The 27,191-nt window shown below is 47.6% G+C and overlaps 1 protein-coding gene across 2 annotated transcripts; it reads right to left on the bottom strand.

Annotated features, from left to right (window-relative positions):
• Positions 1-574: 574 nt before the first annotated feature.
• Positions 575-25,919, bottom strand: LOC310836904 (A-kinase anchor protein 17B-like). Of its 2 annotated transcripts, none has more exons than XM_083722792.1 (5): positions 25,523-25,919; positions 13,820-14,601; positions 12,289-12,419; positions 5,795-6,035; positions 575-4,616 (listed from the first exon to the last, which is right to left on the bottom strand). In XM_083722792.1, the coding sequence occupies exons 2-5, from the start codon at positions 14,585-14,587 to the stop codon at positions 3,072-3,074; spliced, it is 2,685 nt and encodes an 894-aa protein (XP_083578918.1). In that variant the 5' UTR covers positions 14,588-14,601; positions 25,523-25,919; the 3' UTR covers positions 575-3,071. The 2 variants fall into 2 exon arrangements, with proteins under 2 accessions (XP_083578918.1, XP_083578917.1); XM_083722791.1 differs by lacking the exon at positions 25,523-25,919 and adding an exon at positions 25,285-25,360.
• Positions 25,920-27,191: the final 1,272 nt, after the last annotated feature.

Raw genomic sequence — 27,191 nt, 5'->3', positions numbered from 1 at the left:
TCATGCTTGCCGTCATAAAATGAAATGTGTACAAACTGTGTACTAAAAACATGCACACACATGTAAAATGTATTATTCACTGCAGGGTGGTGAAGATCCAGAGGGGGAAATGGAACCCCTCAACTGTCCTCTCCCCTTAACTGCCATTTGGGGGTAGCCATTCCATCAGGTTGCCAGCTGGTCATTACAGCACACCTGTTTAGAAATTGGTGCTTGAGTTTTGGTTTTTTACTTTCCTCTTCCTTCCCTGTTCTTTTCCCCTTGTGTGTCCTTTCTCCCACCCCCCTGGATTATAAGCCTACAGTGGCACTGTGTTAGTTTGATTGTATGTGTACCACTCTGGGAGCCATTGGCCGAAGAGCACTAAATGATCTAAATGAATAAATAAAACCCAAGTGCAAAATATTACTTTCAGATTAAATAAACATTTGTTGGCTGCATTGGGAAATCCATTCAGTTTTTGCAAACTAGGTTAGCGTTAAAGAAAAGACAAGCTTAGAGGACTGTGGAAATTGCCACCACCCATCAGCCTGACGCAAAACATGAATCTAAGCACAGAAAATATCTGCATACATTGCTTCATTACTACTTTATTGGAGCAGAGGTTAACAAACATGGATGGTATGCTAGGGAACGCTTATTCACATGAAAATTACCATGACATGAAATAAATAAAGCATATTAAAATTATAAGCAAAAACTCAAACTATAATTTGTTCCTCTTCTTACAGCTGTGACTATCTGGTGCAACAAGCGACAACCTAGCTTGCAGCCCTCGCAACTGCCTATTCTTGTCAGTAGAATGGTTTCAGGTTGTAGTCCTTGACGGTCTTTGTTTTGCCCGTTCCATGTTTCATAAAATTATAAGCAATAACTGAACAGAATAATTTCTATGGGCTCAGACTACATAGCTATGCTTAGAAGGTCACTTACTCAAGGAACAAAATACCAACCAGCACTTAAGTAGATTTCACACCCCTTTTTCACTGCTCAAAGCATTCCCTGTTCAGCAGATCCATCGAATACAAAGTACAGCACCCCTAGCCTGTGAAGTACATGTGAAAATATGGACTTCTTGCTTTCTAGTTCTGTCTTTTAAAATGAAATGAAATTAATTCTGTGACATTTAGGAGAGGACTGGGGGAAATTTCATTGGTTCTCACACAACATCAACCATGATTTTAATTTAGCTCTCCCCTCTCAAGCCCCCACCTATTCTTCAAAATAAATTAACTTGGGGGCCAAACTCTGTGTGAGTTCCTGGTCTCCTGATATGAGTTTGTTTTTTAAAAAAAGAAAAAAAGAAAAATACACTTTAAAGCAACCTTGGTGCATCCTGCTTTGACTGGCGCAGGGATGCTGGGCTCTAGGGGTGCTAAGCCCTCCCTTTCCCTGCTGTTTCTTCCCACCTATAGTCCCCTCCTGCCATTGACTTCTGTCCCATGGCAGTGGGGGAAAACAGATACAAGTGGCCCGCCACTTAAAGCGAGGGTTCTGTTCCAGGTGCCCATGCACAAAAGCAAAGTTGTGCAGTCAGGAACCCCCAGAACTGTCCCTCCCCCCCCCCCCATATAAGGCAAGGGCTGTTTACCAGGCTCTGGGAGCTTCCCACTATCTTCCCAAATCCTGACAAGCAAGGAGAAATTGCTGGGTGCACAGGAGGGGGAAATAAACAGCTGGGAATGGAATGTTTACCTCGCTCTCAATTTATGTATTTACCATCACCACCACCCCAAATATATATATATATAAGGTGGGCATAAAATATGGGCCCAACCTTACCTCTATCATGCCCACATTTCCACCTTACCCTGACGCTAGTAGGGAGTTACTTATTATTAGTCAAGTGACTGGGGTGGGAAGGGCTAAACACTTCCTCCCAGCTCCGCTACTATGATTGCCATCTGAGCACCCTGCAACTGCTCCTTCAAAAGAAAAAAGAAAAGAAAAAATGAATGGCAGGAAATCTGATAATGGCTCTCCTGTGTCCTGTGTAACTTTGCCCTCGGCTGGTTAATAAAGGGCAGAAGATTTAGGCAGAATTAAAGGGAGTAGCCATTCAAACCAGGGCATCTGTTATTCTACTCAAACCATTCCAATAAACCCAAAGGGACCTGCCACAAAAAGGGTCTGGACTGAGAAGCAGAATCTGGCACACAGCATATACTGCCCAATGCTGGATTAAGCTATGCTAATTGCAGAGTTTTCTGATTAAGTGGCATATAAATCTTTCTAAATAAATAAAAGGCTTCTTGCAAAATAAATAATAATAATAATAATAATTAAAAAAAAAAAGCTTGAGTATCTCAAATTGCCACGTCTGCAGTAAATTATAAACAAACACGTTCCTTCTCTGCCTTTTGGATAAATGTTTCATCTCTCACACCATCCCCTTTCTGACATCACTGAGGAGGCACTTTCTTTTTTTAATCTTATAAATTAAACAATTTGTTCAACTACCTCCTTTAACTGTACAGTTACTAGGGAGCATTTTCATATTCTGTGGCTCCCTCCGAAATTGGCAGGGACCATTCACTTCACTTGGCTCAGATTCTGAGTAGATCATTCAACATGGCTTCAATCATGCACTGCAGTAACTTTTTTAATAAAAAAAAAATTTTTGGTCATTAGTACAGATGTTGAATCTGTTGACCAGTTTTTGCCAAGCTGTGTCTGCCCTCTCGTGCTCTGCCAGCATGCACAGCAGCCCAAGCAGAGCACCCAAATCACCAGATGTGATTTATTTTAAAGTCCTTAAGAGGGCCTAATTTGAGCTTTCAAGAACCACACCCATCACCCCCCAAGACCAACCAAGTTAGCAGACTCTTCCAAGTTCTCCTTCATAAATTGTCTCTGCATATGGATTGAATTGTTTTGACAGGAAACAAAGGGCATCCTTCAGGAATCTGTTTCCACCTATTTTCTTAACAGCAAGTCCCCTGGAAACCAGGAGTTGCAGCAAAACCTCCTGGAGTGAAGAATGCCCCCGTTGCAGAAGCTGCTCATTAACGCCAAAAAGGGCTTCCAAAAACTGAAAGCTGCCCCCATCCTATTCCACTCACTTGCTTGTTTCACCATCTCACCAATTCTCTCCCCTCTCCTTCCTGCCCTGACACCACTCTTCTTGAGCTAGCCTTGAAAATTCTCTGCTTTTCATTTATTTGGCACCCATTCTCACCGGTCTTATTAATGTCTACATTCCCCTTATCTGCCTTTGGGTGAGCTTCTTGAAAAGGAGACCCACCCGAATGGGTGGCATCTTTTGCTTTTACTGCCCCTGGAATGGTGTGATGAGTTTTACATTTCATTTTGTGATGGGACATCTTGCCAAGAGACTCCATCTCTTCACGATGGTTTGCTTTAAAGAACTGTGGTTCATCATCAGACAAATTGTTTCCAGAATATCTCTTTCTGTTCTTCCGATCAGCTTTCCTCTCCTCATCACTAGATGTCCATTTGACTCTTTGTTCTTCACCCCTTACTTTGCTGCTGGTTCTTTTGTATGTTGTCCTAAGCTTTAGCTTGGAGTGCCTTGCTGAATCACAGTACTCAGAGCGTGAGAAGAAACTGTGTTTGCTGCATTCAATACCTTGAGCACCACAACAATCATTTTGGACAGAAATTGACAAATCTCTCACCATTTTCTGACCGAAGGGTGCCACCTTGCAGCCACCACCATTTTTTCTTTCTTTTTTGCTTCGTGACTCATTAAGTGCCTCATTGAAGGATTCAGAATCACTGCTGATCTCTTCCAATACATCCTTCAATTTATTCACACGGCCAACTAGCTTGTGTGATGCCATAGCCACCATTTCAGTGTCTTCTACTAGGGATTTTCTATCATGAGCTGCACTTACTAGAATACGACTATTCAATTTACCACGCAGCGTTCCTTCTTCAGCCTCATTTGACAGATCTTTGCCCCGATAGTTTTTGGCAAACTCCCTAGCACATGCCTGGCTTTTTGGCATAACCTCAGGTTCCTTATTCATTACTTCCCAGCTATCACTACGTCTGGAGCTTTTCTCTTGGGTATTTGGTACACAAATCAAATCCGTCATGCACTGCCTATCTTTGTTCTGCAGGTTAATCTGCAAGCTGTCCTTATTGAAATACACCACCCTCTGCCACTGAGACTTATTCGCTGGGTTATCCACCCTTGGAAAGTCCCGTGCATATTCTGGGGTTTGATAGTAGTTGAGTAAATAATGTGTGAATTCATCAGTTTCATATACCTTGGGCTTCCTGAATTCTCTCTCCCTGGAAGCTTTAGGGGAGCACCCAAACGAGTGGCTGTCATGGGGCCTGTGTGTTACGTAGGTGGTGATGGTTTCAGCAATTGGCCTGTTCAAAGTATGTCTCCAAAACGGATCAGGTAATGCAGGCAACTTAAATGGAATGTGCTGCTGCTGCTGCTGCTTCTCCTCAATAAAAGCATCCGCCAACTGAGCTGACTGACACTTGGATTCTCTCTTATTCTTCGACTCTTGTTGCCCAAGGCAGTTTACTTGTTCCTTTGGTGCATTCTGTATCTGAGATGCAAAGGAGCAATTCTCCCTTTTGATTTCAAGATTCAGCAGAGGGCCCCCTATTTGCTCGGATGCTTGTGCAACGTCCTGGGGGGGGGGGGAATAAAAGAAAGAATTATAGCGCAACAGAACAAGGGACTTGAGCAGAAAGCAAATACCGGTAAATCAGCAAAGCCTAATGATAAATGATTTTATGTACAATTTGGGCTAGTCAAAGACCCTTCAGTGCCTAAGACAGGAAATCCAAATAGCATCCACCCACCCAGGTCAAACAAGCCAGAATGCACCTGGTGTGTGGCCAGAAGCTCTTGGACTACAACTCCCATCATGTCAAATGGCCTGGGATTGCAGGAGTTGGAGTCCAAGAACAGTTGGAGGACAACATGGATGGATTACTTTGTCCTAGTGATTCTACTAAAATGCAAAAGCTGCATAAAAGCATTGTTGTGTTTTAACAGCTCGTCCCCACCCCCATAAAAAGGGACTTATCCATAAACTCCCTGTGGGTTGTACCTCATGGGTGAAATCTGCCTCCCTCCCTGCCAGTCTTAGCAAGACCCAAAATACACTGCTTGGGAAACACACTTAAGACTTCATTCACTGTAGGAGTTGTCTCTGCAGACTGCTGTTTGAGGCGGTTCAATTTTTCCAGAAAGGAAACCTGTTTTTTGTTTTTTAAATGCCAATTCACTTCAAACCACATCTTAAAAGGCTCACAAAGCTGCACAAATCATAGCCTTTAAGATACAAGCCAGCTTGATTTTGCTGTTTTCAGAGGAAAAATAATTATTAATGCAAGTCACTTGCCATAGGCAATAGTCAAATTGCCGGTTTATTTGCTTTCGCTTTTTTCAATGATAACTTCGGAGTCGTTCTACTAAAATAATGACCCCACACAAGAAAGCAAGTTTCAGCTCCACCTCAATAATTCACAGCAATTTCCTATATGAAAAGAGAACTTCCACCAACAAGCATTTGTATGATCCTTTATCACAGGATGAAAAGGAGAAGTTATCAAAAGCCTTACATCTTGCTGAGGAGTTTACTTAAATCACTTCATTCTCAGAGTCAACATCTCCCAGCGCACCCAGTTCAGTACATCAAAATGTGGTGTGCCTTGGATGTGGAAACTGAGAAACCTGCTGCCCACTTGTTGCGAACTCTGCTATCATATATGCCTACAGTTGTCCACAACTTATTACATATATTTAAAAAAAACATTTAAAAAAAACACCCTTAGAATATTTTGAAAATTATATCCTTACTTTTACTTTGTTTAAGAGCAAGGAAAGCAGCCTCATGGACTCCTCTCTTTTCTGAGCTATATCGTGTTTCTTCTCTTCCCAATTGGGCATCTTCTCTGTCCACAAATCTTCCGCATCTGTTACCTTCCGCTGCTTTCTTTGGTGTTTTGTATCCCAATCTATCTTCCTTTGCCCATGTCTCTTGTGCTTATACTTCCTCTTTCTTTCTCCAGTTTTCTTTTCTTCATCATTGCGTCGTTTTCTAGGCAATTATTGATATGGGACAATTTAGGTGCGGGAGGGAAATAATTTTACAGTTTTAACCCTTGCAAGGTAGAAGGGAAGATAAGGAGGTAACAGGAAGGGCTTCCACCCTTGAAATCTGTTTGGACACAAGAGAGAACACTTCCTACAAATTTGTGTTTTGGAATGTAAACATATATACTTCACACATGCAAAATGTTTGAAGATAACCTCAGGGCAGCTCTCTCTTGAAACATCTTCTGGTCCTAATATTTCCCACTACTGCATCTAAAGTTACATGAGCCATTTCAAACACTGCCATAAACCATGGTTTATCATGACAATAATGAACCTAGTCTCCCAACCCTGTCCCCGCCCCCGGTCCTTCAACGATGTGGCACTTTTGCTCACACACACACACACACACACACACACACACACCCCTACCGTATTTTTCGCCACATAGGGCGCACTGGCCCATAGGACGCACCTAGTTTTTTTTGGGAAAATTTATTTTTTCCCCCAGGCGCGGGGCTGGGGCAGGGGATGCCCGAACTTCCCCGACCCCAGCCCCCAGAACAGGCTGCTATCCGCAAACTTAGGGAGCCCAGCGGGAAGTCACGCCGGTCTCCCCAGGCTTGCAGATATCTGTCCCCCGAGCTTGTGGGGCTGGCGGTGGGGAGAAGCACGCTTCTCCCCAGCGCCAGCCTCCAAACCAGGTCGGGGAATAGCAGGATGGCAGTGCTCCGCCTCCCCGCTGTCCCCCGAGCTTGTGGGGCTGCCCGATATCTGCACGAAGCAGCGCGCCCCAGGCTTCGGGATGCAGGCTGCTATCTGCAAGCCTTGGGAGCCCGACGGGAACTCCCGCGGAGCTCCCAAGGCTTGCGGATAGCTTCCTGAAGCCTGCATTCGCCCCATAAGACGCACACACATTTCCCATTCATTTTTGGAGGGGGAAAAGTGCATCCTATAGGGCAAAAAATACGGTGTATATATATATATATAAAAAAATGTTAACTGCTACATCTCAGATTTTGATTAAAATTGCTGTACTGGACAGATTATCTCACATATCAAAATCACTGGTGTGAATAAAAAAAATCCCATGCCTTATAGTTTTGAGTTATGGGAGGGATGTTATATACAGTGGTACCTTGGGTTACAGACACTTCAGGTTACAGACTCCGCTAACCCAGAAATAGTGCTTCTGGTTAAGAACTTTGCTTCAGGATAAGAACAGAAATCATGCTCCAGCGGCGTGGCGGCAGCAGGAGGCCCCATTAGCTAAAGTGGTGCTTCAGGTTAAGAACAGTTTCAGGTTAAGAACAGACCTCCAGAACGAATTAAGTACTTAACTCGAGGTACCACTGTACACGTGTGGCTAAAGTCGTTTCTGGGGACCCTCCAAGATTAGAGGCCCTGAAGCTTAGATCCGCCACTGCTTTTGCTATTTTAGATTAGTGATGTGGTTCTTCTGGACTGATTGAAAAGCAAGGATAATTTGCACTGAATACATTTCTGATGCCAATACAATGAACCTGAGCAATCCCTGGGCAATAATGAAATGGATGAGGACAAACAAGCTGAGCTTGGATCCTGGCAAAACAGAGGCACTGTGGGTGAGCAGCTCCCTTGTCTGAGAAATTGGTCAGTTCCTACCATGGATGAGGTTGCACTCTCCCTGAAGGAGAAGGTTCACAGACTGAGGTGTTTCCAGATCCACCTACATCACTGGAGGCTCAGGTAGCCTCAGCAGCTGGCAAGGCCCTTTACCAATTACAGCTAGTTCATAAGCTGTGGCCATTCCTGGACTGGGAAAGCCTTGTCACAGTAGTTCATGTGTTGGTTACAGCAATACAGTCATACCTTGGGTTGAAGTAGCTTCGGGATAAGTATTTTCGGGTTGTGCACTGCGGCAACCCGGAAGTAATGGAGTGTGTTACTTCCGGGTTTCGCTACTCGCGCATACGGTCAAAATGACGTCACGCACATGTGCAGAAGTGGCGAATTGTGACCCACGCACACGCGGATGCGAGTTGCATTTGCTTCTGGATGTGAATGGGGCTCCAGAACAGATCCTGTTCGCATCCAGAGGTACCAGTGTACTGGACTACTGCAATGCACTCTACAAGGAGCTTCCCTCACATGTGAGCTGGAAAATGCAGTCAGCAATCATGCCACAGCACACCACACTAAGAACCATCTTGTTTAGGCAAGCCTACCCAGATGCTTGGAAAGTTGAGGTGATGTGTGTTTTAACTTTAAGTTTTAAAGCATGTTTGTGGTTTTTATTTATTTTCTTGTTTTATCTTTTGGTAAACCTCTTTGAAGTTTTTTTTTTTTTTAACAATCAAGCGGTCTATAAATTTTACGAAATGATTAGTAAATAAAAATCTAGTACAGTGGTACCCTGGGTTAAGAACTTAAATCGTTCTGGAGGTCCGTTGTTAACCCGAAACTGTTCTTAACCGGAGGTACCACTTTAATTAATGGGGACTCCCGCTACCACCGCCACACAATTTTTGTTCTCATCCTGAAGTAAAGTTCTTAACCTGAGGTACTATTTCTGGGTTAGCGGAGTCTGTAACCTGAAGCGTCTGTAACCTGAAGCATCTGTAACCCAAGGTACCACTGTATAGCATGTTCACTTATATTTGTTTTTAAAAAGCTAAAAAAACCCATCTTAAACTTTTCTCCCCAATTTTTGCAGAATAGTTTCTACATATCGTTAATGTTTCTTCATCCTTGCTGCGCCCTTAGTGTGTTCATACCTGCAATACTGATAACCTAACAACTTTCTTCCACCCTTCACTGGCTTCATTATAATGATGCCAAACGCTAGGATTATTCCCCATCACTCCTGAACAGGCATCCTTATTACTACTCAGGGAGTGCTCAGATGCACTATGAAAGCTAACAGATTATATACAAACACTTTCACCTTCCCCGGCTCAAGAAAAGAAATAAGACACTTGTCTGGAGGCCTTGTGCATTTGCTGACCTTGGCTCTTCTTTTTTACAGTCAGAGCTACAGACCACTTTGCTTTCAATTTAATCATTGTTCCTAACCTCCAGTCAACATTTCTATGCCCCCACAGGCCACAAAAATGGTCTCAAGACAGAGAATGCAGATCTAAGCAGTTCTGGCCTTGTAAGTTGCTGAGCCCTACTGCAGACTGAACAGAGCAGCTAATTCCCAAACTCTGCGCTGTGTGAAAACTGCTAGTATGTCACGTGAGCATATATAATGCTCCTGTGAGTTCAAAAGTACCCAGCCACAGAAGAGGATGTTTCTGGTATATGTGTGAGTCACTACTCTGATCTTTCCTCCTCCTCCTAACCTGTCACTAGATGTAAATGGATCGTTCTACCACTCCTCATGGAGTAACATAGAACGTCCTGGTCTGAGAGGTCTGTTGTGTCTGTGCATGAATCACTGCTCTGACCTTGCCGTCTTCTAGCTAGGAGGGCCCTTCTAAAGGCAGGTGAATTATAACGCACATAGTATAAAAGTAGACCTTTTCCAGGAGCATGAATGAAGCACGTCTCTCCAAATTTAATTCGGAGAAAGTGTGCCAGAGTTCTCATAAAGCCTGAGAAGAACTGCAGAAAGGATTTTGTAATAGACCAGAATGATTCCTGATGAGAAAAATATTTTGTAAAATCCTTGTTGATTTTCTAGGAAACAATTTCGGTACGCAGCCAACTCGGACTTCTGTACATACCGGTGGCTCTCAATGTATGGAGGGGCTATGTACCAGGGATAGCACCTAAAGCCAAAATTGTGTGTAGTCAAAACACATTGCAACTGGGCTTGCCCAAGTCCTTTTTCCCCCCAGACACCCACCCATTTTCTGCCCTGCCTTTGTTATTATTATTTTTTTTTGCCTACCTCATAAAGCTAAACGCACACAAGTTTAATGAGCATACGTTGCAAATTACCTGTAACAGGAAATCCCTGGGCCTGAGGGTCTGCATTTTATATCCTAATTGCTAAATAGTCTTTAAAAAGGGGAGGGGTGAAATAAAGTCTTGCAAAAGCTGAATTTGTTGAGAGTTTCGTAAATCTAGTATTACTATTTCAGTCTTTTGGCATAACAACTTTTGTTCTGAATGCAACAAAGAAGGTGGAGCCCAAGGCTCCCTGCAGAATAAGAACATATGTGCTCAGATGTAATCTGGCATTGAAGAAGCCCTCTGGAGAGCTAAGGGAGGTTGAGAAAACAAGTAGTGACACACATTTGTCTTTGAACTCAGCAGCAAAACCTGAAACCCAAATTACATTATATTCTCTCACAAAAATTGATTTAACTTCAGTGTAGGCATAATGCTGTTATACAGAATTTCAGCAATTGATAAAACAAACCAAATTGCAAAAAAAGGTCTTATGCAACTATGCGCCTAAGGTTCATCCTCATACAGAACCGTCACTTGTTATCTATTAACGTAAAGCAAAGGACATATTGCCCTTTCACTGAAGGCAAGTTTCTATTTATTAATTACCATGAGGAGGCAACTCTGAACTAATAGAAAAGAACTAAGCATCTATGGAAAAATTCATGCAGCTATATAACCAACAGCTAAAATGGCAAAAATACCCTTTTTAAACTCCTTTTTTGTTCCCCTTGGCAGAAACAGGAAGTCTTTGAACAGTAAAATGGCAGAATTTGGAGTCTGCTGGATTTTCAGTCGCCCAATAACAGCTACCTGAAGGAGCGTCTCCACCCGCATCGTTCAGCCAGGACACTGAGGTCCAGTTTTGAGGGCCTTCTGGTGGTTCCCTCTCTGCAAGAAGCAAAGCTACAGGGAACCAGGCAGAGGGCCTTCCTTCCCGGTAGTGGCTCCTGCCCTGTGGAACGCCCTCCCATCAGATGTCAAGGAAATAAACAACTATCTGACTTTTAAAAGACATATGAAGGCAGCCTTGTATAGGGAAGTTTTTAATGTTTGGTTTTTGTGTGTGTTTTTAATATTATGTTTGGAGCCGCCCAGTGTGGCTGAGGAAACCCAGCCAGATGGGTGGGGTATAGATCATATATTATTATTATTATTATTATTATTATTATTATTATTATTATTATTATTACCTGATAGAAACATGTTTTGAATAGCAGGACATGAAATTAGTAACCAGATAGTAATCCCATGGCCAAAAGTTGGACTGCTTATATCTTGCTAGTTTTCTCCAGTAATCTAGATGTCTTTACTATCAAGTTTATACCTACAGATACTGTCCTGAGTTTGTGGATGCCAGACTCTTCTAATCCCTGGAACTAGCAAGTGTTCAAAACTACTCAAACCAAGCTAGCCTCCTAGTAAGGAGAGCAAAGGGGGGGGGGGGTCTGTGGAAGGCAGAGTTTAGGAGTGATGATCTAGAAGTAAAGCTGCAGGCTAGAAAGCTAGAGAGGCAGAGCACAATGTTTGATGTCTACTAAATCTAAGGCTATGGCTATGGTCACTCTCTTGGGGTGTTAATGCTGTGAACCCCTCCATCGTAGGTTCAGGCTGCATATATGTGTAAATAAACCATATATCCTAAAGACATACAGTCCCCACTGTGCCTCATTTCCAAAAGAAAACACAAACCCTGGGTTAAGCACCCGGAACCCCTGGAATCTCACGCTGATCGGAGATTGGGATGGCTTGTAACACTATTAACAGCTGCAGATAAAACATGAAGTGAGAAACAGTGTTTTGATGTTTGCAGCCTTCTGTTAAAAGTCCTTCAGCTTTATCAGTTTCACTGAAATGTACTTTAGGGAAGACAGTAAAATAATCATGGTTATGTGAATGCTACAGGAGCACACAATTTAGTACCGGGTAAACAAATTAATATCCCAAGACTCAACTTTCATTTGTTTGTTTTAAAAGAAATGTTTCTAGCCCTCATGGCAAGGAGCATATTATGTATAAATGCCTGCTGAAATCTTGGGAGGCAGAAAGGTGTCTAGAAAAGATTTCAAGTACTTGGGGGCAAGTTTAACATTATCTCACATAGATATCCCAATAACTAAACAAAATCTGAATTATGCATAACTAATAAAATAGCTAAAAAAGGGAAAGTACACAGATTTTCTCTCCTTGAATAAACTTAGCTAAGTCACAAGGTCCAGCTGATTTTGGTACACAATGCCAGCTGCCATTATGCAAAGAAAAGGTATGGAGCCCCCACAGCCACAAAAACAATCCTCTTATCTCAGTTTCCCCACTAACAGGGTATGCTCAATCTTGTCTTTAAGAGAAAAAAGAAAAAAGCCACAGAGATTCCTCACCTTTCAATCCCTTTTCCCCTTCTGTTTTCTTTCCTCTTTCGCTCTCTCTCTAGTTCTTGCAGAGTTATTTTTTCCAGGTTTCTCTGATTTACAGCAGTATCACTGAAATGATCAGTAGTATCAGACGTCACCTGTTTAAAAATCAAAGAAGTACAAATTGTAGTATCACTCACTCAAGCATACAAAATCTACAAGGTCTCCAGAGCCAATTTCAAGATCTCAAATAGAACACAGGGAGCCTTAACAGCATCGGGACATTCCCTAAACCACTTTGGCTCAACTATCTCCATACCAGAAAGAAGGCCTTTGCTATGCAGTCCAACACAGATGACATAGGGGTGGCAGGGAGACTCATGCTCAAGTAAAGGAAGTTGTGCTACTGAGAAATAACTGCTTGTGATTGTAACCCAGCATGAACACAAACACTTCCCACCTGGTCCCTATGCCACACTGCAAGCTTCTATTTTTGGAGTTGGGGGTTGGAATTATAAAGGCAATTTAAAGGTTCAGTTGGGATAGGGTGTAAACAGAATACAGGTGTCATGTGAAGGTACCCATGGGATATCCCTAAGGCTCTGAAAACCAGCTGTTATCTGCCCTCAATTTTAAAATGAGAATTGGGCATCTTTCAAACCTCTCCCATATTAAAAACCACAGTGCTGAAAATGAAAAGAACTAAAAGGTGTCCGTGTAACTAGGCTACATACATTTAATAAAATCAAATCCAAGTAATCTAAGAGGTGAACAAAGTGAAATTATTTTCAAAGCTGCAATTGTATACCCATTAAAGACCAAACATGGAAATAATGCTGAAAGATATTCCAGTTAGGTAGCCCCAGAAAAATGCATATTTTTTAGGAAGTTGTGATTTATTCTCAGTAATCATTCAAAGTTTCTGTATATGGAAGCAGATGCCCCATATAAAGAAGACCAAACCTGTCAAAACCATATGGCAGCAAGGGGGAAGGTGAATTGTGCTCTTCAGTTCTGCTCCAGTGAGTTGTGAGACCCCTTGCAACAGCATGGAAGTGGGTACAGGAGGTTGTAGGAGAGACAGGCAAACATCTCTTCACCTCCTCTTCCATTAGTGCTGGCTTCTGCAAGACTCTTCCACAAACGGAAGGACTCCTGTTTCCTAAAGAATGTGGTTTCCAGAGACTGTTGAATTGCAGCTCCCATCAACTTTGAGCCAATATGGCTAATGGTCAAGGATGACAAAAGCTGTAGCCCAGCAGCCTTGGAGATCCACAGGTTCCCCATCCCTGGCACAACACAAAAACTCTGGTGCCACCTGAAAGGGTGGCAGACTAATTGTGGAACATGACTCCCACCATCAGATGCATGAAAAATTTAATTCAGCATATCCTTTCATGGGACTAGATTCCACATCACTAGGCACTTCCTCCTACGGTAGAAAATAGTTCATAATGCCTATGCCAAAATAAAACTGCCAGCCTTTCAGGTGGCAGAAGACTTGGTAGTTTTTACAGCAATAGACTAAAAATAGCTACTCCTAAGCAATACTTCTTACCTTGATGTAACATGCAAGAGCTTTTCCATCATCCCCTTTAAACACCAGCTTCATTCCCTTAAATGTCTCCATAGCTTTTGAACAAGATGAGGACTCCTGGTATTGGACAAAAGCTTCAAATGTCCGCAGGTTCAAAAGGGAACGCAAAGTCAAATTATTCATGCGTCCTCCCACCACTTCTTCCCTATAAGGGTCAAGCATAGGGATATCTACGTTCTTGATCTTCCCAAAATTTTCAAAAACTGCTCTCAAGACATCTTCCCTTGGTGATTCACTACCTGAGCCTTTCACTGCAAACCATTTGCATGGCAATCCTTCCAAATAGATGCAATCAGGACTATCCTTGCTTTGCTCTGCTAAGTCTTCCTCTGGCAATTCTCTAGTGGGTTCCAACTCCTGAGGAGCTGGCGGATTGGAAGGTGGCTCCATGACAACCACTTGCAAATCATCTTTGAAGCCACTGAGGTTTATCATCTTGCCATGAAGCTTCTCCTTCAGCCTACAAAACACGCGATTGGTGTCTGCCTCTCCCTCACACAGAATGAAACCCTTAGTGTTCTTGGTAACCTTAACACTGGCGAACCGGTCTGGACAAACAATTTTCTTCAGCTTTTCAATCACTTCCCACTTTGGGACTATGTAGGTAGGTCCGGTGGGTTCTGGAAGCACTATACAGATTGTCATTTTCACTATTGGCATAAGATAGAGTCGATGAAAAGCACAGAACTCCATAGTTTCTGAGGTATCATATACTACAGTGTGATTCATGTTGTCCAGAGGTCCTTTAGAAAAACAATTAAAGAGGAGGAGTTATGATAAAGAGCAAATAAAGAATGCTCCTTTATATTCTACATAGTTAATAGGGTCAGCTGCTTGCACCATGCAAACAGTGCAAGGTGACATTAAACACAGCTGTCATTCATACCACGCCTCTTTCAAGCTGGACCTGTGTTTTCCAAATTTCTGACAAGTACACTATTTTCTGAATTAAAATTAGAGGCATATTTAGACCTAAAACTGTTTGCTCTTGCAGAACGACCCTATTTTTGCAAACTTACTTTGAATGAAGGGCCTTTTATTTCAATGGAGCTCACTGTGATTGCAACCTTGCTTGTTTGCTGTTTTAAAGGTTATCTTCTAAAAGCACAAAATATCTTTAAAATGATATACAGTCATCTTAGAAATGGCAGGGAAGAGATATAATACACACTGTGAGGAGTGTTAAATACTGTACAACACACAGTCCCAGTAGAATCTCTTATTGAACTACAGAAGTCTGAAATTAAATCCAAACTCCCAGCAAAACGAACACACATGAAAAACTATGCAGATACAAAAAAAGCATTTGCAGCTGAAATACACACCACTACTGGATAAATCACTAAGCATGTCACAGAATGCCAACCAAGAACCAATTTGAAAGAAACCCAGTAAGATAACCAAGAAACCAAGTAAGATAAAATACACACTCGTGGCACATTGCAAACAATGTTTACCCAGAAATGAATTCCACTGGTCTTACTCCCTAGCAAGTGTAATCAGGACTACACCCTTCAAGCTCTAATAGCCATGAAAGAATTGCAGCTAATGTATCCAAGCTCTCTTTAAAATTAAAATTGAACTGATGGGGAAATGGTATAAAAATATTTTAACGAAGTCTAAAACAAACTACACAAAAGCTGCTTTCTGAAACTTTACACATCTACAAATATCTATAAACACAGCTTAGTAATTCTAGCAAATGGGTACTTTAGGAAAAGTCTCTAGACTTAACTAAGCTATTTCCAATACATGAGAACATGTAAACTGCACAAGTCAGACATTCTTTTCTGTTAAAAATAAAATGACTATTGCTTTTAAGAGCATCTGCAGTAATCAAAAACCATTCTGTCTTCTTAGACAACCCACAGTCAAGTCAAGCAATGCAGTTTCTGTGTTACATGGATGAACTAGTTTCCATTAACATGGCAAATAAATGCTTCCACAATTCACTCACAACTATGTCAAGTTTCAAGGCAAGATACACATACTGTATATGTGTATTTACTGCTTCATTTATAACAAAGGTCAAGTGCATAAGAGGTCTACACTCCAAGTTTAGTTTAACATAACTTAGGGAAATCTGTTCCTCACACTCCATGCTATAATTAATTACACACCTTGGAATGCAGTTTACTTCGAAAGGCAATATAATCCAGTCAATTTTTTTATCTTAAGATTTTCTGGCTTTTCAGAATACAAGTCATGAACTCCATTCCTCCACACTGTAGTATGTTTCCCTTCTCAGTCCTCTAGTTTGTCTTTAAGCTCTGCACTAGAAATTATGATATTCCGATTTGTATAGTTTGCATTCTCTCCTAAAATGCCATAGTTCTCAACAGATACATGTATTTTTTTGTATTCAAGTCAGAGCATAACAAAATACTCCTCAGTTTAGTCCTTCTGCTATATTAGTGTGTTAGGAAAGTATACTGGCAAATTCTTGCCAGCTCTCTTCTGAGATGTCAGGGTCCAAATTGCAAGACTCAAGGGAAACTGGAGCAAATAATAAAATGCAGCTGCTGGCAAAGCCATCACCTGTTCCCATCCTTTAAAAAAAACACACCTTGATCACAGGTGTACACCCACATGTGCTGCTGCTTAACTTGCTTCTTAATAAACATCCCAGGAAAATACATACACCCAATGAAGTTCAAACACAACGCTGAAATGGGCTATATAATGTCCTTTGCCATACTTCAAAACAACAATAACCAGAAAGCATCCTATCTTAAAAATTAAAATCACACAAGAGAATTAACTTCTTGATAGCCTGGTAAGTGTCCAATGATGCTGGAAAAAACCTCAACTACAGTAGCAGGCTCATCTGCCTGTATCTTGGCTCCCTTTGGTAAACTTGGACTGTTAAGACAGTTCCAAAAACAGAAGAGGAAGTTTTATGAAGCAAATCAAAAAGAAATTTGTTCCTATCTTCAATAATACTGCATGATGGTAGACACCGGAGAGGAATTTATGGCTGAGCAGAAGATTATAGTGAAAGCTATATACAACCTGCACCATAATGGTCCAGCTGCAACCACATTCAGACTGCACGGTGATGCAACTGACCTTTTAGCGGTTAGCAGTAGACTTGCACTAGTACTGTCATGCTGCAGTGTGGGTTGTAACACAATTCAACCCCTTCTTCCAAAACACAGGCATCCTATTTTGCTTCTATCTTCACAGTCCCTTCTCCAGAATCTGTCCACCCAACTCTGTGCATCTTCAAGGATGGCATACTGTTTTTACATAAATGTGCTTTATATTACTTTAGCCTTAGAAAAAGACAAGACAGAAACACCCTCATGCTCCTCTTCCTCCTAACCACCCTTCTCATCCCTTATACAGGGACCCATCACTGTCAAAATATCATTACATTTGTTAATGTGATAGGATGACATCAAGCAGGAAGAGTACCGTATTCTCAGCACATGTGCCCTGCTTGTGGCAGGCCATCTGTGGAAAGGCTTGCTTTTCACCTATTCTGAAATTATTTTGGGACCATCAAATACCTTATTATTCCAGGCTTTTAAACTGATTTTACTGGTCCTATCTACTCTGAATTTTGAGTGCTGTTCCTGTGAATTTTACTGTTCTTAGTGTGTTTTTGTTAGTTACCTATTGAAGGATTTTAAAAGATAATAAAATTATCCAAGGAGCTATTTGGTTTTATTTTTACCCTTTTATCTCCCCAGGGTCTTGGTGAGGCAAAAAAGACTAAAACACACACTGGAAATGTTGTGGGGTCATGGCAGTTAGGCCAATATTATGCCAATTTATGATCAACCAATATCACTCTATTATGTAAGTACCTGTTCCTGCTTCCCATAACATATAAATCCATCCATCCCTCCTTTCAATCTAGATATGCAGTCTTCAATCATCTGTTTCCTTCAATTCATATCTAAAAGGGGGCATAGCTCCCTCTGGTGTATATGCCACAGAAAGGCACTAGAGTAAATTGTAAAACACAGTTCCCACAAATAGAGTCTATTCGGCCTCGGCCCAGTATACCCGCGTCTAAACGGCCTCCGCCCAGTATACCTGAAGGAGCGTCTCCACCCCCATCGTTCTGCCCGGACGCTGAGGTCCAGCACTGAGGGCCTTCTGGCGGTTCCCTCATTGCGAGAAGCAAAGCTACAGGGAACCAGGCAGAGGGCCTTCTCGGTAGTGGCGCCCACCCTGTGGAACGCCCTTCCAGCAGATGTCAAAGCGATAAACAACTACCTGACATTCAGAAGACATCTTAAGGCAGCCCTGTTCAGGGAAGTTTTAATGTGTGACATTTTAGTGTATTTTTGGTCTCTGTGGAAGCTGCCCAGAGTGGCTGGGGAAACCCAGCCAGATGGGCGGGGTACAAATAAAATATTAATATTATTAAATATTGGTAAATATTGGTAAATATTATTAAATATTATTTTATTAAATATTATTAAAATATTATAATAATAATAATCATCATCATCATCATCATCATCTCATCCATAAAATAAGACCTCCACTACCCTCAGCTTTCAATACTGGACTTCACAACACCTCTTCTTCCTCATCCACATATATGTTCCCCTTAGATAAGCTGCTTCCTAAGCCCAACCCCAAATAACACCTTCCCCCAGGTATTGCCCTATGTACAAAAATAGAAAGCTGAGCTCTTTTTCCTTCAATCCACCCTGAAGCATTTCCACATTAGAAGTGTTTGGGTCACATATATGTAATCAGTGGGCCTCTCAGTACATCCTCATCTTGCAGCACATGTACCCAAACATACACACACTGCACATGCGGTCCTTCTCACATACAGCTCCAATAACACACGCAGAGGCAAACACACCCTACACGGCTAAGCCCAAGTCGTGAGCAGGCTTCAACTATTTCCCTAGGCCCAAACGGCTTTCTTGCTCTTCTTTCATACAGCAACAAGTCCCTCTTTAAATCATACACAGTAATGTTGCCATAGACCACTCCACAGGTCCTCAGCTTTCTGCACCCCAGCAGCACAGAGCTGACAGACCCTAAAGTTATTCAACGTGCTTTTTCTCTCCCCCCCCAACGCCCATGACTCCTTGAGCCAATTCAGAAAGCAGCACAGTCCATTCCAGAGGCCTCTAATCCCCACAGCCCAATCCCAATAATGTCTCACACCCCACAGAGTGCTGGCCCACCACTCTCCTATGGTTTGCACATTGATCCTTCTTTCACACCTCTAGGGCAACAAATAACGCTCCCTACTACCACGGCCCACTCATCTCCTTAAGGAAAGGCCTTTGCTGCAATTGTGGTGTAGTGGCTGTACAGTGTGAAGACTAGGGCTGGGGAGACCAGAGTTCAAATCCCCACGCAGCCATGTAGTTCACTGGGTGGTCATGGGACAATCTCCCAGTCTAACTTGCTTCAGAGCTGTTGTGGGGATAAAACGGGAGCCAAGTGAATGCCACCCTGAGTTGGCTGAAGATGCCATAAATAGTCTCCCACAACCCAGCCCCACACAGAGCTTTACTCACACGGTCCAGAGAGAGCAATGTAGCTGTACCTCGCAAACCCTTCTTGCCCAAGAAAGGGCTTCCAGAGCCTATAAAGACCCCCACACATAAACCCACTCAGTGAACCAAACCCCTGTGTCAGGCAACCATCCGCACACAGAGCCTTGCTTATGCCCCACAGAGTGCTAAGCCCATTATACTTTCCACTATCCCCTTTATTCCATCCCATAGGGTTCCTTTACCCATACAAACATCACCACAGGGAAACCCTCTCCACTGCCAAGGAAGCTGCTTCTTTCCTTGCCCCAACCTTACCCAACACAGCCAATATTCTCTAGAATGTGTGAGGAAAGCTATCATGCCCTCTACTTCCTCACCACAGGCTTTCCCCTAACTCCATGCAGCTGCCCACACTGCCACTCGCCACCTGCAGCCCAGCCCCACTCCATGAGGGAACAGCCCATGGTTTCCTGCAGCCCACAGGGAGATTTCTTGACACAAGCCACAGAGCCCGTCGTGCCCACCTTCTACCCCACTACAGGGACTTTTCTGAAGCCATGTAGACAACCAACACCCCCACCCCAACGGGGATAGTTCCCTTGTTCCTGCAACCCTGCAGAGCTTAAAATCCCCTCTTGCTTTTCAAACACAACCCAGTACTTAGTCCCAGGCACCTTCAGACCTTGCTTATGCCTCAAAGAGAGCCAACACTTAGCACCCCTTATTCCACTCCCACAGGGCTCAGTGATGCCAGCCCTTCCCACTCCTCCTGCTTCTTCCCCCAGGCAAGCTGCCCCCCAACCTTCTTTGAACACCCCAGAGAGCACCTCTGGCAGCCATGCCTCATGCCCCCTTCTTCTGCCAAAACAGGGGTTTCCCCAACGCACCCTTGCATCCCCAACTAGCACCCAGCCATTCAGCACCACTAGGACCCATGGGTGTAGCCAGGGTTTGTTAGGGGAAACAGGCTTCACGTTACGGGGGCAGGCTTCATTTTTATTTACTTGTTGGGTGGCAATTTGCCCCTGTCCCTCTTAGCTATGCCCATGCTAACACCTCAGCCACCCCCTGCAGCCCTAGAACTATTTCCCCAAGCCATGCAGCCCCACAGGCACCCCAGCTACCTACCCCTGCACCCCTAGACCACTCCCAAGCCATGCACCCTAGTCACCCACCCCTGCACCCCTAGACCACCCCCCAAGCCATGCACCCTAGCCACCCACCCCTGCACCCCTAGACCACTCCCAAGCCATGCAGTCAGGCCACCTACCCCCTAAAGCCCTAGACGACACCCCAAGCCAGCCCACCCCCTGCACCCCTAGAACAACCCCAAGCCATGCAGTCAGGCCACCCACCCCCTAAAGCCCTAGACCACCCCTAAGCCACCCACCCCCTGCACCCCTAGACCACCCCAAGCCATGCACCCTAGCCACCCACCCCCTAAAGCCCTAGACCACCCCCAAGCCATGCAGTCAGGCCACCCACCCCCTAAAGCCCTAGACCACCCCCAAGCCACACACCCCCTGCACCCCTAGACCACTCCCAAGCCATGCAGTCAGGCCACCTACCCCCTAATGCCCTAGACCACCCCAAGCCACACACCCCCTGCACCCCTAGACCACTCCCAAGCCATGCAGTCAGGCCACCCACCCCCTAAAGCCCTAGACCACCCCTAAGCCACCCAACCCCTGCACCCCTAGACCACTCCCAAGCCATGCAGTCAGGCCACCTACCCCCTAATGCCCTAGACCACCCCAAGCCAGCCCACCCCCTGCACCCCTAGACCAACCCCAAGCCATGCAGTCAGGCCACCCACCCCCTAAAGCCCTAGACCACCCCCAAGCCATGCAGTCAGGCCACCCACCCCCTAAAGCCCTAGACCACCCCCAGGCCACACACCCCCTGCACCCCTAGACCACTCCCAAGCCATGCAGTCAGGCCACCTACCCCCTAATGCCCTAGACCACCCCAAGCCAGCCCACCCCCTACACCCCTAGACCACCCCCAAGCCATGCAGTCAGGCCACCCACCCCCTAAAGCCCTAGACCACCCCTAAGCCACCCACCCCCTGCACCCCTAGACCACTCCCCAAGCCATGCAGTCAGGCCACCCACCCCCTAAAGCCCTAGACCACCCCTAAGCCACCCACCCCCTGCACCCCTAGACCACTCCTAAGCCATGCAGTCAGGCCACCCACCCCCTAAAGCCCTAGACCACCCCTAAGCCACCCACCCCCTGCACCCCTAGACCACCCCCCAAGCCATGCAGTCAGGCCACCCACCCCCTAAAGCCCTAGACCACCCCTAAGCCACCCACCCCCTGCACCCCTAGACCACTCCCAAGCCATGCAGTCAGGCCACCCACCCACCCCCTAAAGCCCTAGACCACCCCTAAGCCACCCACCCCCTGCACCCCTAGACCACTCCCAAGCCATGCAGTCAGGCCACCCACCCCCTAAAGCCCTAGACCACCCCTAAGCCACCCAACCCCTGCACCCCTAGACCACTCCCAAGCGATGCAGTCAGGCCACCTACCCCCTAATGCCCTAGACCACCCCAAGCCAGCCCACCCCCTGCACCCCTAGACCACTCCCAAGCCATGCAGTCAGGCCCCCCACCCCCTAAAGCCCTAGACCACCCCCAAGCCATGCAGTCAGGCCACCCACCCCCTAAAGCCCTAGACCACCCCCAAGCCACACACCCCCTGCACCCCTAGACCACTCCCAAGCCATACAGTCAGGCCACCTACCCCCTAAAGCCATGGACCGCCCCTAAGCCACCCACCCCCTGCACCCCTAGACCACTCCCAAGCCATGCAGTCAGGCCACCCACCCCCTAAAGCCCTAGACCACCCCTATGCCACCCAACCCCTGCACCCCTAGACCACTCCCAAGCGATGCAGTCAGGCCACCCACCCCCTAAAGCCCTAGACCACCCCAAGCCACACACACCCTGCACCCCTACACCACTCCCAAGCCATGCAGTCAGGCCACCCACCCCCTAAAGCCCTAGACCACCCCTAAGCCACCCACCCCCTGCACCCCTAGACCACTCCCAAGCCATGCAGTCAGGCCACCTACCCCCTAATGCCCTAGACCACCCCAAGCCAGCCCACCCCCTGCACCCCTAGACCAACCCCAAGCCATGCAGTCAGGCCACCCACCCCCTAAAGCCCTAGACCACCCCCAAACCATGCAGTCAGGCCACCCACCCCCTAAAGCCCTAGACCACCCCCAAGCCACACACCCCCTACACCCCTAGACCACTCCCAAGCCATGCAGTCAGGCCACCTACCCCCTAAAGCCCTAGACCACCCCTAAGCCACCCACCCCCTGCACCCCTAGACCACTCCCAAGCCATGCAGTCAGGCCACCCACCCCCTAAAGCCCTAGACCACCCCTAAGCCACCCAGCCCCTGCACCCCTAGACCACTCCCAAGCGATGCAGTCAGGCCACCCACCCCCTAAAGCCCTAGACCACCCCTAAGCCACCCACCCCCTGCACCCCTAGACCACTCCTAAGCCATGCAGTCAGGCCACCCACCCCCTAAAGCCCTAGACCACCCCTAAGCCACCCACCCCCTGCACCCCTAGACCACCCCCCAAGCCATGCAGTCAGGCCACCCACCCCCTAAAGCCCTAGACCACCCCTAAGCCACCCACCCCCTGCACCCCTAGACCACTCCCAAGCCATGCAGTCAGGCCACCCACCCCCTAAAGCCCTAGACCACCCCTAAGCCACCCACCCCCTGCACCCCTAGACCACTCCCAAGCCATGCAGTCAGGCCACCCACCCCCTAAAGCCCTAGACCACCCCTAAGCCACCCAATCCCTGCACCCCTAGACCACTCCCAAGCGATGCAGTCAGGCCACCTACCCCCTAATGCCTAGACCACCCCAAGCCAGCCCACCCCCTGCACCCCTAGACCACTCCTAAGCCATGCAGTCAGGCCACCCACCCCCTAAAGCCCTAGACCACCCCTAAGCCACCCACCCCCTGCACCCCTAGACCACCCCCCAAGCCATGCAGTCAGGCCACCCACCCCCTAAAGCCCTAGACCACCCCTAAGCCACCCACCCCCTGCACCCCTAGACCACTCCTAAGCCATGCAGTCAGGCCACCCACCCCCTAAAGCCCTAGACCACCCCTAAGCCACCCACCCCCTGCACCCCTAGACCACTCCTAAGCCATGCAGTCAGGCCACCCACCCCCTAAAGCCCTAGACCACCCCTAAGCCACCCACCCCCTGCACCCCTAGACCACTCCCAAGCCATGCAGTCAGGCCACCCACCCCCTAAAGCCCTAGACCACCCCTAAGCCACCCAACCCCTGCACCCCTAGACCACTCCCAAGCGATGCAGTCAGGCCACCCACCCCCTAAAGCCCTAGACCACCCCTAACCCACCCACCCCCTGCACCCCTAGACCACTCCTAAGCCATGCAGTCAGGCCACCCACCCCCTAAAGCCCTAGACCACCCCTAAGCCACCCTCCCCCTGCACCCCTAGACCACTCCTAAGCCATGCAGTCAGGCCACCCACCCCCTAAAGCCCTAGACCACCCCTAAGCCACCCACCCCCTGCACCCCTAGACCACCCCCCAAGCCATGCAGTCAGGCCACCCACCCCCTAAAGCCCTAGACCACCCCTAAGCCACCCACCCCCTGCACCCCTAGACCACTCCCAAGCCATGCAGTCAGGCCACCCACCCCCTAAAGCCCTAGACCACCCCTAAGCCACCCACCCCCTGCACCCCTAGACCACTCCCAAGCCATGCAGTCAGGCCACCCACCCCCTAAAGCCCTAGACCACCCCTAAGCCACCCAATCCCTGCACCCCTAGACCACTCCCAAGCGATGCAGTCAGGCCACCTACCCCCTAATGCCCTAGACCACCCCAAGCCAGCCCACCCCCTGCACCCCTAGACCACTCCTAAGCCATGCAGTCAGGCCACCCACCCCCTAAAGCCCTAGACCACCCCTAAGCCACCCACCCCCTGCACCCCTAGACCACCCCCCAAGCCATGCAGTCAGGCCACCCACCCCCTAAAGCCCTAGACCACCCCTAAGCCACCCACCCCCTGCACCCCTAGACCACTCCTAAGCCATGCAGTCAGGCCACCCACCCCCTAAAGCCCTAGACCACCCCTAAGCCACCCACCCCCTGCACCCCTAGACCACTCCTAAGCCATGCAGTCAGGCCACCCACCCCCTAAAGCCCTAGACCACCCCTAAGCCACCCACCCCCTGCACCCCTAGACCACTCCCAAGCCATGCAGTCAGGCCACCCACCCCCTAAAGCCCTAGACCACCCCTAAGCCACCCAACCCCTGCACCCCTAGACCACTCCCAAGCGATGCAGTCAGGCCACCCACCCCCTAAAGCCCTAGACCACCCCTAACCCACCCACCCCCTGCACCCCTAGACCACTCCTAAGCCATGCAGTCAGGCCACCCACCCCCTAAAGCCCTAGACCACCCCTAAGCCACCCACCCCCTGCACCCCTAGACCACCCCCCAAGCCATGCAGTCAGGCCACCCACCCCCTAAAGCCCTAGACCACCCCTAAGCCACCCAATCCCTGCACCCCTAGACCACTCCCAAGCCATGCAGTCAGGCCACCCACCCCCTAAAGCCCTAGACCACCCCTAAGCCACCCACCCCCTGCACCCCTAGACCACCCCCCAAGCCATGCAGTCAGGCCACCCACCCCCTAAAGCCCTAGACCACCCCTAAGCCACCCACCCCCTGCACCCCTAGACCACACCAGCGGACGGCGGCAGGGGACCAGGACCGTCCACGGCTTCCTAGGGACTATTCCGGACAGCAGGCCTACCTCCCCCAACCACGCCGACGACCCCGGCCCACCTCCCCCTTCTTCCCCGCCCCACAGGTGCTCCCGGCGAAGCCCACAGCTACAGCCCCGAAACCCTACCCGCGGCAAAACCCACCCCCGGGGGCAGAGGCCGGCCAGCGCTCCCCCATAGTCCATCCAGCCCCATTCCCCCCCCCGCCGCCGCTTCGCCCCCTCCCTCCCCCGGCCGCCCCCGCCTCGAAGGGCGACTGCCGAGCCCCCCGCTCCGCTGTATGGCGTCCCCCACCAGCATCCCTCCCGACCCTCCTCCCGGGGTGAGGCCTAGTCGCTGGCGGAGGGCGAAGCCGGACCCGCGGCTGGCTTCCCCCTCTTACCGGAGGCCTCCACCGCCTCTCCCGCCGCCGCCGCCGCCGCCGCCCCCAAACCGGCTCCTCGCGGCCTCTTGCTCGGGCCTCCCCGGGGCGGAGCGCGCCGGGCCCCGCTGCCCGCGGGGATGCTGGGGAGCCTCTGCTGCCTCTGCTTCCCGGAGCCCCGGAGCCCCGGAGCCGCCTCCTTCTTCTTCTCCTCCTTCTCCTCCTCGCTTGTCAAAGGGACGTTGCCTCGCCGCTGGAAAGCCGAGCGAAGCCAGGAGCCCCTCGGACGCCCAGCGCTGATTGCTATTTATTGCCCGTAGGTAGAGGTGTCCCACCCACCCACTCAGTTTCCGTGTGGACCCGATCCTGTGCTGCGCTCGCGAGTAAAAGCCTCCTCCGAGGGCTGCTACTCACTTGCAATAATAATTAAAGGTTGTTACGTGCCCTTTTTTTTTTTTTTTAAAGGGGGAGTAACAAATTGAGACAAATTGCATTTATTCGCTTTGAATAGCCGGCGCAAAGTCCTCTTTTTAAATATATATATATATTATTATTTTGCTCTTCCATATACAGTGGTACCTCGGGTTACAGACGCTTCAGTTTACAGACTCCACTAACGCAGAAATAGTACCTCGGGTTAAGAACTTTGCTTCAGGATGAGAACAGAAACAGTTTCAGGTTAAGAACGGACCTCCAGTTCTTAACCCGAGGTACCACTGTATGGCAACCCTAAAGTGACCATAATAACAGCGGTCAGTTGACAGGTTTGCAGAAGAGTCTTAACTGACCACGTTTTATTCCGCAAGGAAAGGCGCTTGCTCGCAAGTAAACGCATCGCCATGCAGATGGTTTGTTTTTGTCGGAGCACGGAGCATGTTTGTTTTCTCCTGCTCCGGAGGGTAAGGACTCGAACCAGCGGATTCAAAGTCACAGGAAAGGAGATTCAGCATCTGAACATCAGGAAGAGCTTTCTGGCGGGAAGAGCTGTGTTCGACAGTGGAAAGGACTCCCTCGGGAGGAGGTGGCCTCGCCTTCCTTGGAGGTTTTAAACAGAGACTGGATGGCCATGGGTCAGGGATGGTCTAGTTGAGATTCCTGCATTGCCAGGGGGTGGCTGGATGACCCTTAGGGGTCCCTTCCAAATCTACAATTCTCTGGTGCAGGTTTGTGCAGATTCCTGGGGCACAAGGTGGATGCAAGGGGTGCATAGGATTGCAGCCAATCTTATGCATTGCCCCCTAGGGAATAAGTCCCACTGATCATGATGTAGGCGAGTAGATTGCTGCTGTGCAGGCTGTTCTACCACCCTGCTCAGTGGCATAGCGTGGGTTGTTAGCACCCAGGGCAAGGCAAGTAATTTGCGCCCCCTAACCTGTGGTTTTGCGCCCCCTAACCCTAATCCCCAGATGTTGCGGCCGGCCCCCCCTGCACCCCCCACGCTACGCCACTGACCCTGCTTATTTAGAAGCAAGAATAAGTGTTTTCCTTTTCATATAATACAGAGTATGGTGAAATCACAATAAGGAAAACTTCCCCTCAGTAGTTTCAAGCACTACTACAGATTCCACATAATACCTGTACTGTACTGCACTATTTAGTGTGGCAGCACATGCACTTTGGAACTCCTAGCCTATTGCAATAAAAGAATACTGTATGAAATGAAGTCAAAGCATTTTTTGCAGACATGGGG

This window comes from Podarcis gaigeae (assembly GCF_964106915.1).
Source record: "Podarcis gaigeae genome assembly, chromosome: Z".
Lineage (NCBI taxonomy): Eukaryota > Metazoa > Chordata > Lepidosauria > Squamata > Lacertidae > Podarcis > Podarcis gaigeae.
Note: the sequence above shows the minus strand (reverse complement) of the source record. Positions and strands in the feature narration are given on the sequence as shown.